Source organism: Parasteatoda tepidariorum, chromosome 1, assembly GCF_043381705.1.
Source record: "Parasteatoda tepidariorum isolate YZ-2023 chromosome 1, CAS_Ptep_4.0, whole genome shotgun sequence".
Classification (NCBI taxonomy): Eukaryota; Metazoa; Arthropoda; class Arachnida; order Araneae; family Theridiidae; genus Parasteatoda; species Parasteatoda tepidariorum.
Genome location: NC_092204.1, coordinates 71,351,293 through 71,366,494, shown reverse-complemented (window position 1 = coordinate 71,366,494; position 15,202 = coordinate 71,351,293). Strand labels below are relative to the sequence as shown.

The 15,202-nt window shown below is 29.4% G+C and overlaps 1 protein-coding gene across 2 annotated transcripts in view; it reads left to right on the top strand.

Annotated features, from left to right (window-relative positions):
• Positions 1–15,202, top strand: part of LOC107450889 (neural-cadherin-like) — a 301,080-nt gene that overhangs the window by 245,656 nt on the left and 40,222 nt on the right. For both annotated transcript variants that reach the window (XM_016066818.3, NM_001323824.1), the window contains 1 exon segment: positions 8,754–8,869. In XM_016066818.3, coding sequence (XP_015922304.1) covers positions 8,754–8,869 — 116 coding nt within the window.

Sequence of the window (15,202 nt, the reverse complement as noted above, 5' to 3'; positions counted from 1 at the left end):
TATATTAATTTAAAATAAGTTCATTTCACTGGAAAAAAAAGAATAATCACAAATTTTCCAATCAATAATGTTTTAAACTACTAAAATGATATATTATTACATTATCATTTAATTATGGAATAATAATTTTGTTAATTTTTTTGTAATTATTTATATTTATAGTATATATTTCAATTTTAGGAATAATTTTGTATCAAAAATGTGTTTTCGTCCTCTCATCTTGGAAAATATAGGTTTTTGCCACTTTTTGCCAATTTGCTTGGCAAAAACCTGTTTTTGCCAGGACGGTTTTTACCGGTATTTACCATGGTTTTTTCCACCTGTGGCAAAATCTTGCCAACCCTGTCTTTTTAATAATATAAGTTCACTTGATGCACTTCAGTTACAAGAATCTTATATAGAGAAAAGAATTTTCTATTTTATTCGATTCTTCTGGTTTGCATTATTCTTTCATAGCTTTCGACTGAGATGTAAATTGTTATTAAATAAAACTTCATGGTAGTAAAAGTTTTTGTTTAATCTACTTTTATTTGTAAGCAGAAATTCGTTCTCCCGATTCATAACGCCGGGTAAACACTTAAACCGAGACGGGTGAATCTCCCCAGAGGGCGAACTCCAGAATATAAACACTCCATATTTGTTTTCTTATATCTTCCTCCCTCACTGAATGCCGATTTCCATTTTATTAAATTTATGGTACTTCGTGGCCAGAGGTTGAGATTTCCATAATCTTATTTTCTCAATCCAACTCCCCACATAATGTCTTTTTTTTTTCTTTCATTTGTGATTTGTATCCTTAGTACATGATGATTTTTCTTTCTTTTTTTTCCTCTTTCAAGCGCGAGGTTACGGTGCTTTTTAATGAGAATGTCATTTCATTTCGCTTCTTTTCTTTTTCAATGTTTTCTCTTAGAAAATTTGTATGCGGATTTCGTACTTATTCCTGTCGCCTTGGCGTTAATTTTTAAAGAAAACTAAAAGACTTTTTCAAACGAAAGATTTTTGAAAAGTCTTCTGTCAACATTGAACTTAGTATTGATTTCTTTCAAAATAAACTTTCGGGATATTTTTTTAACGTGTTGTGCAAGTTCTTAAATAAGCATTTATTTAACGAGGGGGGGTTGAATAACATTATGCGCATTTGACATCTGGCATAATCTCATTTTAATCAGGATAATAAATGGATTTGTAAAGAATTTAACTTTATAATTCTCATTTTTAATGAGTAGAACTGTATGTAGTTCCTGGTAATTTGTCCTCAACATTTCATCCAACTTATTTTAACGAATGGTTAGAATTTTTACATTAAATTAGTCTTGAATTTTCATAATTAGTTTTCATTATTTTAAACTTTTCGATAAATCCCTATAAGATAATGAATGTACATTGAGATTTGTAATGCGCTTATTTTCAATTTAAAATAAACTAGTTTTGGGAAATTTTGTTCCATTTGCAATGATTCCTCTAACTAATCTTCAGCAATTTATGATGTAAATTATTGTATTAATAATTAAATAGAACATTGTCATTTATTTCATTGAGTCCCAGCGTCCGATATCTTTCACATCATTTAGTGAAACAATAAACAATATTTTAAGATTTATCCTTGTGTGTGTGTATGCCATTACAAATCGATTGTTTATTTAAAATTTTAATTAAGTTTTCTCTCATTTTTAGACTTTTTGATTAAAACGAGTTTTTAATCAAAATTTATCGTTTCGATTAGTCTTTTGGACAGTTTTGTGACATAAATATCTTTCTATTTGAGTCTAGTGGATTTTGCTCCATAACATAAGAAATACATCATAAAAATATGCTAAAAATTAAAAGTTTATCATTTCTGATGTAATAATTAAAAATAGCTGAAAATTTATTTTAATTATTTGAATTTTTTAATCGTATTAAAAAGTTTATAAATATATGTTAAAGCGTCATATTTTATTGAATTTGTAAGGAAAATCCATATTTTAAATTAAATTTCTTTTATAATGTACAATGCGTATTTTAATCTAAATTTATTCTGTAATTTATTTTCGTGAGATTTGAATATCGTAAAATAAATATTAAGTTCTGTACGGCTATCGTTATGTGTATGGGAATTCAATAACTGTTTGAGGAGTCCAGGCTAATGGAACGAGTCCAGACAGGTCAGTGGTTATCGCTCTTGCAAACCCCTTCCATTACTTATTGCCATTAATATCCTTATAAAAGTTTATATTATCATCCATCTGTGACAGCTTTTAAAAGAGCATTTAATATCTTGAGAGATGAGGAATAAAATGTGAAGTAAAAATCGATGGTAATGCGCCTGCCCTAGAATTTGACTAATGACAATATGATCGAACAGCGTGCAAATCTAAATATCGGTCCTAAAGTATTATTAACTAATGGGAATTTCAAACTCGTTAAGTCATAATTTAGTTTGGAGATTTGCATAATCTGCTTTGTCTTGAGGTTGACGCTACATTATTCGACGCCGCTCGATTAAATAATAAGTACTGCTCTGGAAGTAGCTGTATCAATTTTCGATTCCAAATGGGGACCTGTTTATGTAAATTCACTTGAATTTTAAGTTCGCTATTTTGCACTTTTATTTTGAAAAGATTGTTGTTGGGTCTGGTTAATTCGAAAGAAAAATTGTACTGAGGTTTTTTCTGAATCGTTAAGGAATTAGTGCGGAGTGAAATCTTGAATGTCATCGTTGGAATTGAAAAACAAAATGCTGCGCAAGTGGCGTACTTGATGATTTTATAATGACCCTATGTATGGCATTGTTAAGGATTTTATTGCCTGAGTTATAATGCGCTCTTTTTAAATCGATCATACAAATAGTCATCCCAAGTTTTGAAGAGGAAATGTATGGATGAACTCATCAATTTTGGCATAAATAATTTTTTTTCTTCTATTGATTGAGTTTTCTATTTACCATTTTATATGTATACAGAAAGAGATTCTAAACATTTAAATTACAAACAATGAATAATGAAAACTTTTTTTTATATCAACATCCTACTTGCCTTACATTACTTCATTTAACTAGAAAGACTGAAACTCAGTATATATATATATTGCCCAAAAGCAGTCAAAATGACTGGATTGTAAAAGACTAAAATAACGTGTAAGGAAATTTGTTTAAAATTAATTTTTTATATTATTTACAGTTATATAACAAGTTATTATTAAATATTAACAATATTAAAAATTATATATTGTACGAAATTCTAAGACATTATGTCATCATTGTTTTTCTAATTGGAATTAAAAGCAGTCAAAATTACTTCTCTAGTGTAATGAATCTATGAGTAATGAATCTAGTGAATCTATAAGTAATGAATCTAGTATTAATCAAGTAATGAATCTAGTGTTAATCAAGTAATGTTTAATTTCGGTGAGGGGTTTGTCCCCCACCTCCAAAACTACGCCACTGCCTCTAGGCATTCTAACTTTTTTTCCCCCCTTACGCTTTCCATTTTAATATTACATCAAAATTTGCTTACAACACTCTGGAACTGTAATCTCTTAAACTACTTATTGTCATTTTTTTTTTTTTTTTTAACTACCGGCATTGAACAGCCGACCCAATTCTAAGTTTACTACGACTAATGTTCAACTCCGTAGCCTTGTAATTTTGAACCCAATCCAGAAGACAAGGGAACTCTTGGATCAAGCATTGGGACAAATTTATCCTTCGTTGAGGACTTTTTGATGGAATTAACCCTCTATTGCTTTACATGGATATTAAAATCTTGAAAACCTCTTATCGTTAGCTCGACGGCAAGAAGATTCTTCCCATGATTCGTCTGCCATTAAGGATATTTTAAGTCTGCACTGTGGTTGGTGCGAGCCGAGAGTAGAATTCGTATGAACCAGCCGTCCTTCGTAGCATTAAACTTAACATTTAATTCCATAAATACCTTAAAATCCATCAATGCATAGAATTTTAAAACGTCCCTATCGTTCCTTTTTGCTACACAAAAATAACAGAAAAGAAAAATCGATAAAGTGTTAGACTTAGTTGATTAATCCTTTTTTCTAATGAAATAAATCTTGCTACTTATAGCCTATAATATATAACTTGCTAACCTATAATTTCTTTCTAAAAACGTAAAACTGTTCAAAATAATATTTAATCTAGCATTGAAAAAGCAAAGCAGCTTCATTCGCATTTTTTCTGAACTCGTACCTATTCATTAATTCATAGGGAATTCAGTTACAAAGAGTGAAAATAGTATCTCATTTGCTTTTATCCAATGAACATTTCTATCAAGAGCTTTGTCAGATTTTTATTCATTACAAAGAAAGATCGCAGCAGACACACATATCTTTATTTAGGGCTATTTTCACTCGTCAGAAACGTCCTGCCACTGGACAGTCCTGACCGACGTTATCTTGACGTTAATTCTTTGGAACGGGAAACGTTTGCTTTCTGTCGGTTTTCTGTATTACTTTGTAACCAAAAAAAAAGACGAAACCCGTCTGTTTGGATCTATTTATTCTACTCTCCTATTGGTTTGCTATTTTTCCTCAACTCTGCTAAAATCATTTTTTTTTTTTCCCTCTGTCTCCGACTTTGACATTTCTATAGCTTATGGTCGAAATTTTGTTTTCAATGGTGTCTTTATTTTTCAAAGCTTTGGCATTCGGTATATATAACCTATATATTTTATCTGTGAATACTATCTTAATGGGATATATTTTTATTTTATTTTTTTTTACGTTATCGTTGGCTGATATTTCCTCTTTTTTTTTTTTTTTTTTTTTTTTTTTTTGTACAGCGACACCATTTACGTTCTTTTGTCCATTCTGTGTTTGATAGTTAAGATTTCTTTAATAGTTAAATCGGTGTTAACAAATCAGATGCCTTTTATACTTTAGTTATTTTGTTTAGCGTGTAGTCTGGTAAAGTGTTATATTGATTCCATTCTGTCTTTTCATTTCATTCTTCTTTGGATTGCGAGATGCGTGTTACTTTTTCTTTTTTTTTTTAAATCGAGATAAATGTTTTTTTTTCTTTGCTTGCAACATGCCAAGTTTTTTGGATTTATGTTGTTTCATCAGTAGAAATAAAAACAAAAGTTTTACAAAGTTTTTAAGTAAACTTTACAAAGTTTTTAAGTTATTATTTTATATTTTAAAAAAAATATGCGATTCATATGTGTGAATACATAGAGCAGGACTCTCATAGGTCAGGGAAAACCTGAAATTGTTAGATAATTTTATTTATTTATTTATTTTGTAAAGAACTTGGGAAATTTCCTTGTTATTAATCATACCTGGAAAATAACCAGTTTTAAAATTGCCAGTAACAGTAATCACTTATTGAGATAAGATTTAAGTAATTTTAACATTTATTGCAATTTTTTATTGTAAAAATTCCACATTTTAGCGAAACTTTTCTTGTTTTCATCTTTATTCAGTGACATTTTTTTTTCTTGCTCACAAAATCTAATATTTGACGTTACAAACAAAATCAAAATTTTCCGATGAAAAAATGCATGGTATAGATAAAATATGGTATAAATTAACGTTGAAATTTTCTTGAAATTCCTGGAAAATAAATTTCTAAAATTAAGTGTGCCCTGATAAGAGTTAAATGTGAACGAAGGAATTACATGAAAAAGAATTGATTTCAAATTTATTCATACGTTCATGTAACTCTTTCGAAACATTATCTCTAATTATCGTTGTAGTGTAAACAGGCCAACCGGTATCATACCTTATTAGTAAACTACAATTATTTTATAAAGAAGTGGCTGTTGTGTAGTAATTAACTGCTGCTCTATTAACTCTTTGTACAAATTTATCGAGTTCATCGAAAATATTGAATTTTTATTAATTTCTTATAATTCTCATTATTTCTTTATCCTTTTAACGGATCTGACTAAGGTGCCCATCAGATAGGAATGGTGATTTCTCTGACTTTTCTTTTTTGAGGATTAAATCATACCCGTGTCATATTTTCGTCCGTTTTTAAAAGTAACTAAAATGCTTTCGAAACTCGACCAATTGATTATATTACTTATTTAAATTATTTTTATGTCGTGGTGATAAAATTTATAAAGCAAAGAATCAAATATTAAAGTCTAACTTTGGAAATGAATTTATGCAACTTTGAAAAATATGTAGCAGTAGTGAGAAGGTATGAAAAATTGGAACGTATTTTTTTTTTTTTCCGCTAGACACTTAATTCTTTGAAAACTTAAAGTACTGTATAAAGTAAATTTAATTTGTTTTAATTAATATTCATTGTTTCATAAAAACAGTAAAACTTATTGTTTTAACTAAATATTTTTCCAACCTATAAAATAAGCGTGGATTTTAAACTCTATGTTTGTATATTTTGAATTTGCTGTTTTGTTTCCCATGGAATAATTTGCGTAAAAAGCTGTGTATATGCCAAAAATATTTATAGGGATTCTCGAACTTCAAAGCAGCGTTCCGCGAATTCAATCCGGGAGAATAGTTTCTGCTTGAGTTAAAAATACAATTTTTACCATGTATGAGCTGGGCCTCCACCCTCCTTCTATATTTTTTTATGAATGCGGCTGTAATATTGAATTTTGAATGAAAAGCGAAAGCCGGTGCGCTGTGTGTTTTTTTATTCATGTTGTATACAAATTCTTTAGTTCCTGTTGAATTTCTCCGTCGCCATTTCGTAGTATCTTATTCTACTTTTAAAATGCTCCGATTTTCTTTCTCTTTCCCTCGTGGGAAGCATAAATTATCAGGTCGTCTGATAAACTCAAACTCCTGTGAAATGTTTAAGATTTAGGTATGAGTTTTATTGAGGATATATTGTTGTTGAAATAGCCATAAATTTCATTTCCTTTATTCGAAAGGACTAGCTCGGTAGTAAAAAATTGCCAGATTTTTTTTTTAACTCTCGTTATATTAAATATGTTTGAAAGATTCATCGCGCCGTAAAAATGTCTTTGAGTATGTATTGCCCTCAAGAAATCCTTCACTATATGCTACTATAACAATATATTTTTTTTCAACAGTTTCACCTAAAGATTGTTATATTAATAGTAATTGAATGCTTAATTGATAAACTTGTAGCTAAGCTTCATAAATCAATCTTGTCTTTCGAGATTGAGTGTTCACCTTTAACTAGGGCACGAAATTAACGGTGATCCATTGATCTGTGACCCCTAGAATTTTACTCGGACCACCATAAATTAATTTAACAGCAATCAAAAGGAGGGGGTGGTATTCTGCTTTGGTTTTACTTTGGCTAAGCTAAGAGCAGAACCTACTGGGGAGCACAGCATTGAGGTTTGTATCTGCTCGAGCTCGATCACCTAGCCCCGTGTATATAAACAACACACTATTTCCTTGATTTTTTTCCTGGTGGCCCTTTGCGCCAAATGCAGAGTTAATACACATTCCCAGCATCCCAGCGTTATTATTATTATTATTTTGTCATCCAGGTTGGGTTTAAAACTACAAGACCACGGCGTTTATTTAATAGTTATTGCTGAACTTTTCCACGGGATTTAAAAAATCCTGGTATTTTAATCCGGTGCTATAACGATTTGCGATTTTCGAATCAGGCATTTTAATCATCTCCTTTGACGTGCTTCATTTGTGCCGATTTCATCGTCACAATCTAAGTTATTTTTTAATTGTTTTTTTTTTTTTTTTTTTTTTTTTTTTTTTTTTTTTTTTTTTTTTTTTGAAACTCGATATTTTTAATATAATATTATTACAAAACATAAAATTTGAATATGGGCTTTTAAACTGCTAACTGTTTTTGAACTTTGTTTCCAATTTTTTGTTGCTTAAAAAGCGGATTTAATATTCCTTAAATCTCATACAATTTCTGTAATTAAAGTATTTAATTTACATTTATGTTGCTCAATAAATTTTTACTTTAATTCAATGCACATTCAGTAAATTTTTTTAATGAATTTTTGTGTTGCTTGCAACCATATTTTCAAGCTGACTAATAAAAAAGAATTAAGTATTTGGAAAAAAAATTATTTCATGCACTGATGTTTTAATAAAAATTATCGTATTGCCCTCAGCGTGTTTAAATACTTGGGCACCCACCCTTCTATATTACAATAAAAATAATTTTTTCTTTATAAAATATTTTTTAATTCATATTATGAATAAAAAATCTCTTAACTAAACTTTGAATATAAGAATTGTAAGATAGCTAGTTATTTACTCGTATTTTTAAGATTAATTTCATTTCAATGTGATAAGTTTATACAACATTCCAAATTTAGTACGTTTTCTAAATTCTGCCTTACATCGCAATTATCAATTTTAATCAATTCAGTCACTCATTAATCAATTTTACTATACATAAATTAAAATAAAATGAATTACAAATGCCCGAACGTCTCTTCATTGTGTTCGTTTCATATTATAATTTTAAAAAAAATTTTAAGTCTACAATAGGGCGCATTTTTAAATCCTGCAGGGGTCTTGCACCTAAGTCTATGCGCACCACTACTTCCTGATTCAATACATTTTAACATTAAGTAATTGCAACTCACTAATTTAAACTGCGAGTGATTTGATAGATTCTTTACCATTGTTCTTTTAATAAATATTTTGACTTAACTGACTGTAATTTCATTTTTATTCAATAAATGAAATAGCTATGCGTTTACTTACTTGGTTTATAAATGTAATATATTTGATATAATGTTGATGTAATGTTGGTTTATAATTGCATTTATAAATGTAACGTGTAAAATGTTTCTACCACTTCTAATGGCCTTTTTTTCTTTTCTGTTTAGCTTCTCGTATACGTTATGAAATAACTGCGGGAAACATAGGTGGAGCTTTTGCTGTGAAAAATGAAACAGGAGCTATTTATGTTGCTAGTCCCCTTGATTATGAAACAAGAAAATCGGTAAGTGCTTTTTAAACGAAATTTTTTTGTTTAGATCTTCTTCTTTTTTTCATTGGAGGTAGTTTTTACTCAACTTCTTAAAAAATAACAATAAAATTATGTTATGCTAATTAAGAGGCCTTTTTCCTCTCGACCCATCATAACTTTTGACGGTGTAAAAGACGAGGAGGGAAAATTCTAAATATGTTCTTTTTCATTAAATTTTCACATTTCTGCTGGATAATCACTATATTCGTCAATATCTTTCAAAGCATGTGAAATTCAAGTCCGTCAGCCAACCACACTTTGATAGATAAAGCGTTTTAGTTTTTTATGCATTTTTTTTTCTGATATAATTATACCAATTCAGTTCTGCAATCAGCATTTTTCGAAAGCTAGTTTAGTATCATACATTTGTCGATTTTTATATTTTTGATAAATATCTTCGTTTTTGCCTAATTTACATTAAACGAAATTATTATTGACATCCGTTAACATTCCAGCTTGTCATAAAATCAAATGTCTTAATCTAAGAACGGACAACTATGCAGTTTTTAAATTGCTTGCTCACAGCCACAAATAACATTATTTTGTTGCTTTACATTGAATAAAGAAATCGATATAAGCTCTAAAAATTTATCAAGCACCATTTCTTCTTATTGAATAAGGTGGTCCCTTTATTTATTGTTTTTTTTTCTGAAAGGCACTCTGTTAAAAGCTTATTCAATACAAATAACAATAATAAATTATTCAATACCAGAAAATGAAGAAGATAAAGCAAAATTGAAAATTTAACAAGATGGCTATGAGAAAAGTGTAAATACTGAATTGTTCATTCGAATTTCCAGGTTTCCATATGTTTCAAAATTATTTTTAAAAATACGATACCTCATTTAAATGATATTTTTCCCATTTAATTGCAGTTGCTTAATTTATTTCAATTACTTGATACCAAGTTTTCTTATGTAACATAATTTGACACTTTTTAATTATTCAATAAATACATGCTTTCAAAGTCAGTATTTATTACGGTTCTCCGCTTTTATTCTTTGTTCTTTTAAACTTATTAAATAATTTTGCACAGGAAAAAAAAAAAGCACATTTACGAAGCTCTTGCAATGACGTTGTATGTATTTTTTTAAATTTAATATTTAAGATTTACAAAAAATATTTCAAGTTTAAAAGAAAAATAATTTCTCTTTAAATACATTAAAAATACATTAAAAATTTCTTTGTTTCATGCAAATGAAAAAAAAATATAAAAGAGATGTATAAAAAAGCTTTTTTAAAAGAAAATAAAAATGTTCCTTTATTATAAGATTTTTTTTTTCCGAACCTTAGTAACTTGCTAAACATAATTATTTTCCAAACCATTTTTAGAGCTTAGAAAAAAATAATGGTTATACTTAAAACCTCTAATCCAGTTAAAGAATTTAGATAAGTACGTAAATTAAAATGAAATATTTAAAGATTTGATTTTTAATGGTTTTAGTAAAGTCACCGAAAAGCAAATTTCTTAAAAAGCGATGAAAGCAGACATTAAATCTTTTTAAACAATTTTCCTTTTAACTTTGAACTCGTTAAAAAGTGAGTGAATAAACGTAAATTAGAACATCTTCTTATTTTGATTTTATGCTACTTTGAGCCTTTTTAAAGCAATTTTTTATGTAACTTTTTTTCTCTGCACTGTTCCCAAAAGCGCAAAGGACGATATAATGCACAATTTATTTCAAAGCTCTCCAAGAAAGTGAAACGAATACATTATTGAAACATGTCTGGCCTCCAACTTTTGATGTATGGTAAAAACGGTAAAAGAAGGGAGGAAAAAAAGGACATTTCAATTTAAGAATTAGTAAATGTCTCTTGCTATTCATCAAATTTTTTTTTTTCTGGAAAGCAAATGTTTACGATGTTTAAGAAAATAGTGCTTTTAAAAAGAATTTCTTACGTTGATTAATGTTCGGGACAGCGTTTTTAAAACTTATAAGTAAATAGAATGCCTATTAATTTTAATGACATTCCAAGTTCATTTGCATTTCAAATGATTTTCAGTAAAAGGGATATTTTCTGACATTTTATGGTTACTTAAAAATCTTGAAATGGAAAATACATTCTTATTCAATTTCAAATCTTCATTTGTCTTGTGGTTGAAGTTTTAGAATACATTTTTCTATCCAGCTATTTATAAATGAAACAATTGTTTCAATTTTATAAATAGTTGCACTTTAGCATAATAGTTGCGAATTATGTTTCCCTGTTAATTTTGAATGCTTAATAGTTGAATATTAATAAATGTAAATCATAGTGAACAATATGAAATTAAACACTCGAATTTATAAAACAAGAATACGAAGTAGGTGATTTTTAGAATAAATATTTTTAAGTGCCAATGTAACTTCAAACTAATTGTCATTATATGCGTTTTATATGTGTAATATTATAGAATTTTTTTTAAACAATTGTTTATTAAAATTGAGTTTTAATTATTTGAAGGAGAATTTAAAATAATTTTTAAATAATTAAATAGCTGGCAATGGAGAAAATCCCTGAATATTTTCATGTGTAATATTATTTAATATGTATATTTTTTATAATGTAAGATCTTATGATCTTATTATTTTTTATAATGTAAGGGAAGAAGGTTTAAGTGACATTACTGAAGGGGGGGGATGAGATTTCTCTTATAAAGATCCTATTAACATAACATATCTTCGTAGATAAAGGGAAGGGTGTTTTTAGTGTGAAGAAAATTGAGCAATTAGCAATCGGCGAATAACCTTAGAAAAATTGTCTTTTATCAGCTTGTTAAGATCATAAAAGTGCAATAGCTGTGACTCGAACTGTTTAAATGAAAAGATTTCTAGACTTAACGAAATGGAAGCTTGCAGAAAAGAGAGATAAAGATCTGGTCTTTATTTGCTATTGGCAATGTATATATTTACTGCTGTTTTTCTAAGGCTCTATCGTCGCATGAAATAATGCTTTTTTTACGAATGACATATTATTCTGTGATTTTGCAACAGTTCCTCATACGTGTTAGGTCGAGTTTAGCCCGTCTTTAGCCAGCGCCCTTTTTGTTTATTCTGAAAATAGAGCGAAATGTCAATGAGGAGAAAAGCCACAGTTTTGAGAAAATAAAAAAAAGTTATTCGTCTGTTTTAAAGCCCAGATTATTCTTCGCGGTAAGATGACTTATATGGTTTAAAATTATAGTTTTTCTTCAGACACAAGGACTTACTTTCTCTTGGCAAAAGTCCCACAGTGGACTGATCGTTAAGACACGGTTCCCAGCAGATCACCGAAGTCAAGCATCACTGACTGCGGTCAGTGTGCGGGTGGGTGACCACTTGGATCAGTCTGCGTAGGGACCGAGGGTGTGTGGTATTGGTCCTCGTTAAACTGTTCTACCGTAAAGTGCTCGCCTTCGCGTGCAGGTCGTCGGGCTACCGAAGCGGGGGTGCCATCCCCTCTGCAGAGGATCAAAATTGTGATGGCATCATCCTCAGGGATGTTTCCCAGACCGTCGCCAATAGCCCATTGTGCAGCTCTAGTGCGACGTAAATGAATAAAACAAACAATTCTCTTGGCAAAAGAGCTTCGAAAAGGCATGGTAAGCACTAATTTACTCAACTTCGTCAAAATGACACTAATCATTGAGCTCTTCAATAAATTATATTATTTTATGCCCTATAATTTTCTTGTTTTCTCTCGACATGAATAAATTAGTGATATTAAATGTCATATTCAAGTTTAAAATCCTATTTCATATTTTATACAACCTATGTATATGTCTATATTCTGTGTAGATAAGCATTCAAAGAATGTTTTCGATATACAAAAGTGTCTGTTTTGGAATGTTTGTATCTAGATCCCCTTTCACTGAGTTTTTTGATTCAGGCTATTCGTATTGTGATCCACGAGGTATAAATTCACTGTGAAAATATGTAAAGTATTTTATGCAAATGAGTTTGGTGAATTTTTTTCTCGCCAAACATCCCTTTCACATACGCATTATCGATTATGTCTTCATCCAGCTGTGCTGCAAGCATCGATTACTGCTTGTATTGATATATGAAAAGCGCATTTTTCTGTCCTCTCTTGCCTGTGTGAATGTTTTCAACTTCAAAGCTTTACTTATCCATAATTCATTACCAAACAAAGCGCTACGTAAAAAATTAGCAAAAAGAAGAAAAAAACTTTATTTTTTTCGTATCTGATCTAAACTTAATTCCCACAAGCTCCCCTATTCGTTGTTTGTTTTTTTTTTTTTACAAAGCAGCACGTAAATTATAAATCAAATAAACCTCAACAAATAAATGATTTCTTAATGTAAACTGTTTAGATTGTCAATTAAAAATTTCATTTGGCATTTTAAAATTATTTTAGAGAATTATTGCTGTTGTGATTTGGGGAAATAGACTTGCGAATTCAATTAATGGATTTGTCATTTGAATCTGACTAGGAAGACGAGAACTCTCAAAAGACTCCCCGATGAGTGGAAAAATTAAGCAAAGAAAAAAAGGAGACAAAAATGTACTGTTTGTTGCGTTTTGCTTTAGAAACTTGGATATTTATTCTCGCCTGGTTTCTAGTAATTAATAGATGTCAGTACTGACTGTAAGAACTATTAATCCCTCTCCCTTTGCTGCGTGACAAACTATTCTACTAGGGTGTCTGTTCAATTTGTCATATTATTTGTAAAAGGAAACCTAGTTTTAGAGTTCAGTATGATGTAGCTGCGCACTACACTTTGACGAACTTTGTAACTGAACGCTGCGTATCTACGTTTTTCTTATGTACCAAATATATATATAATTGCTACTGCGACCAACTCTTGTTCGTAAAAGATATTTTGAAAGAAACTAAATTGTTAGTTGAAAGAAACGAAAAGATTTTACTGTTAGCCCAAAAAGTGTTGCGGATTTAACCGTATACATTGAGAAAGAAGTTGTTGGAGCTAAACTATTTCACATACCGCAAAAGGTCTTCAAAAATTCTACAAAATATGGAAATAAGGATTTTTGTGCTCGTAGAAGGCTCGTAATATATTTTGTCCTGCGACCCATAAAGCGTTAGTTCAGCCTTGGGTGTAGTTTTCTTCTTCCTCTGCTACACTGCAGCTTTCACATAACCAGCATAGACTCACATGTACGGTGTGGGGACAAAATCAGGTAAAACGGGTCTTCTGAGAGAGCAAAGTTTATCGAAACGTAACAGAACAGTGTTATTATTAGACTGAATTCTCATTGTTTGTTAAGCCGTGAATCTTTAGTAAACGTATAATAAGCAGGACTAAAAATAATTTTTATAACATTAATGACCAATAAATAAGGTTAGTTAAAAACAATAGAACATTAGAGCTTTGACATAGTAAAACAAACTTACGTATTTCACTGACTCCGTGAGTTAACAACAGACACGCTAGTGTGGTAAGTCCCTGTTAATTTCATTAAAAAAATTATTTTTCTGAAATTAAAATATTAATTTTTACCGAATGAGGTGTTATAATTAATAATTTATGAGCTTCCATAGCTTGAAATTCTTGGGAAAACATTGATTCAACGTCATCTGGTATTAACTGACGTGTTTTCATTTCTCACTCAGTAAATTTATGTCGAAATTTTAAATGCTTCGTGGAAGCTATAAATGAAATTTGAATAATCCACTTAAATTCTTCAATGTTAATATTGCGTTGCTGAAAATCGATCCTAATTATATAAATATATTCTTAAAATTTAATTACTCGAACTAATCACTTTAATTCCCGAACTTCGTGGTTTCCACTTAAAATTAATGTTTCCATATTAAAACTTCTGCGTATTGCAAATTAGAAATAACTTGTTCCATCTTTTTCACTTTTTGAATGAAAAAATTTTATGCCTCCTTTTGAGAGAGAAAAGAGAATTGTTTTGAGTTCGTTTTTTTTTAAGACTCAAGTTGGTTCGTTTTCATTTTAGTCACCGTAAATTGTTCATTAATTTGTACAATTTACATTCTATCATTTTATTTTGCTTTTTTAAAATTATGTTTATAAAATTTAAATTCTCTTCTAATATAGTATTTAATTTAAAGACATTTAGAATAAAGATGGTAGTGTTATTTACGCATTTGTTCTATTTCATGGCTGGTTTATTTACGCCAAAAGGCAAATGTGGAGAATTTCTATCTGAAATACTTACCTCATAGTTACGAATCTCTTATTTGATTTTTTTATGCTTCTTTGACTAACTAAATCTTACCATCTGAATTCAGTTCCGAGTAAAAAAAAATTAGCTTAAAAATTTATTCTTTACTTTTTGAGATATTTGTTCTATAATCATGTTCTTTAAGTTATTGTAACATTTGTGGTAAATA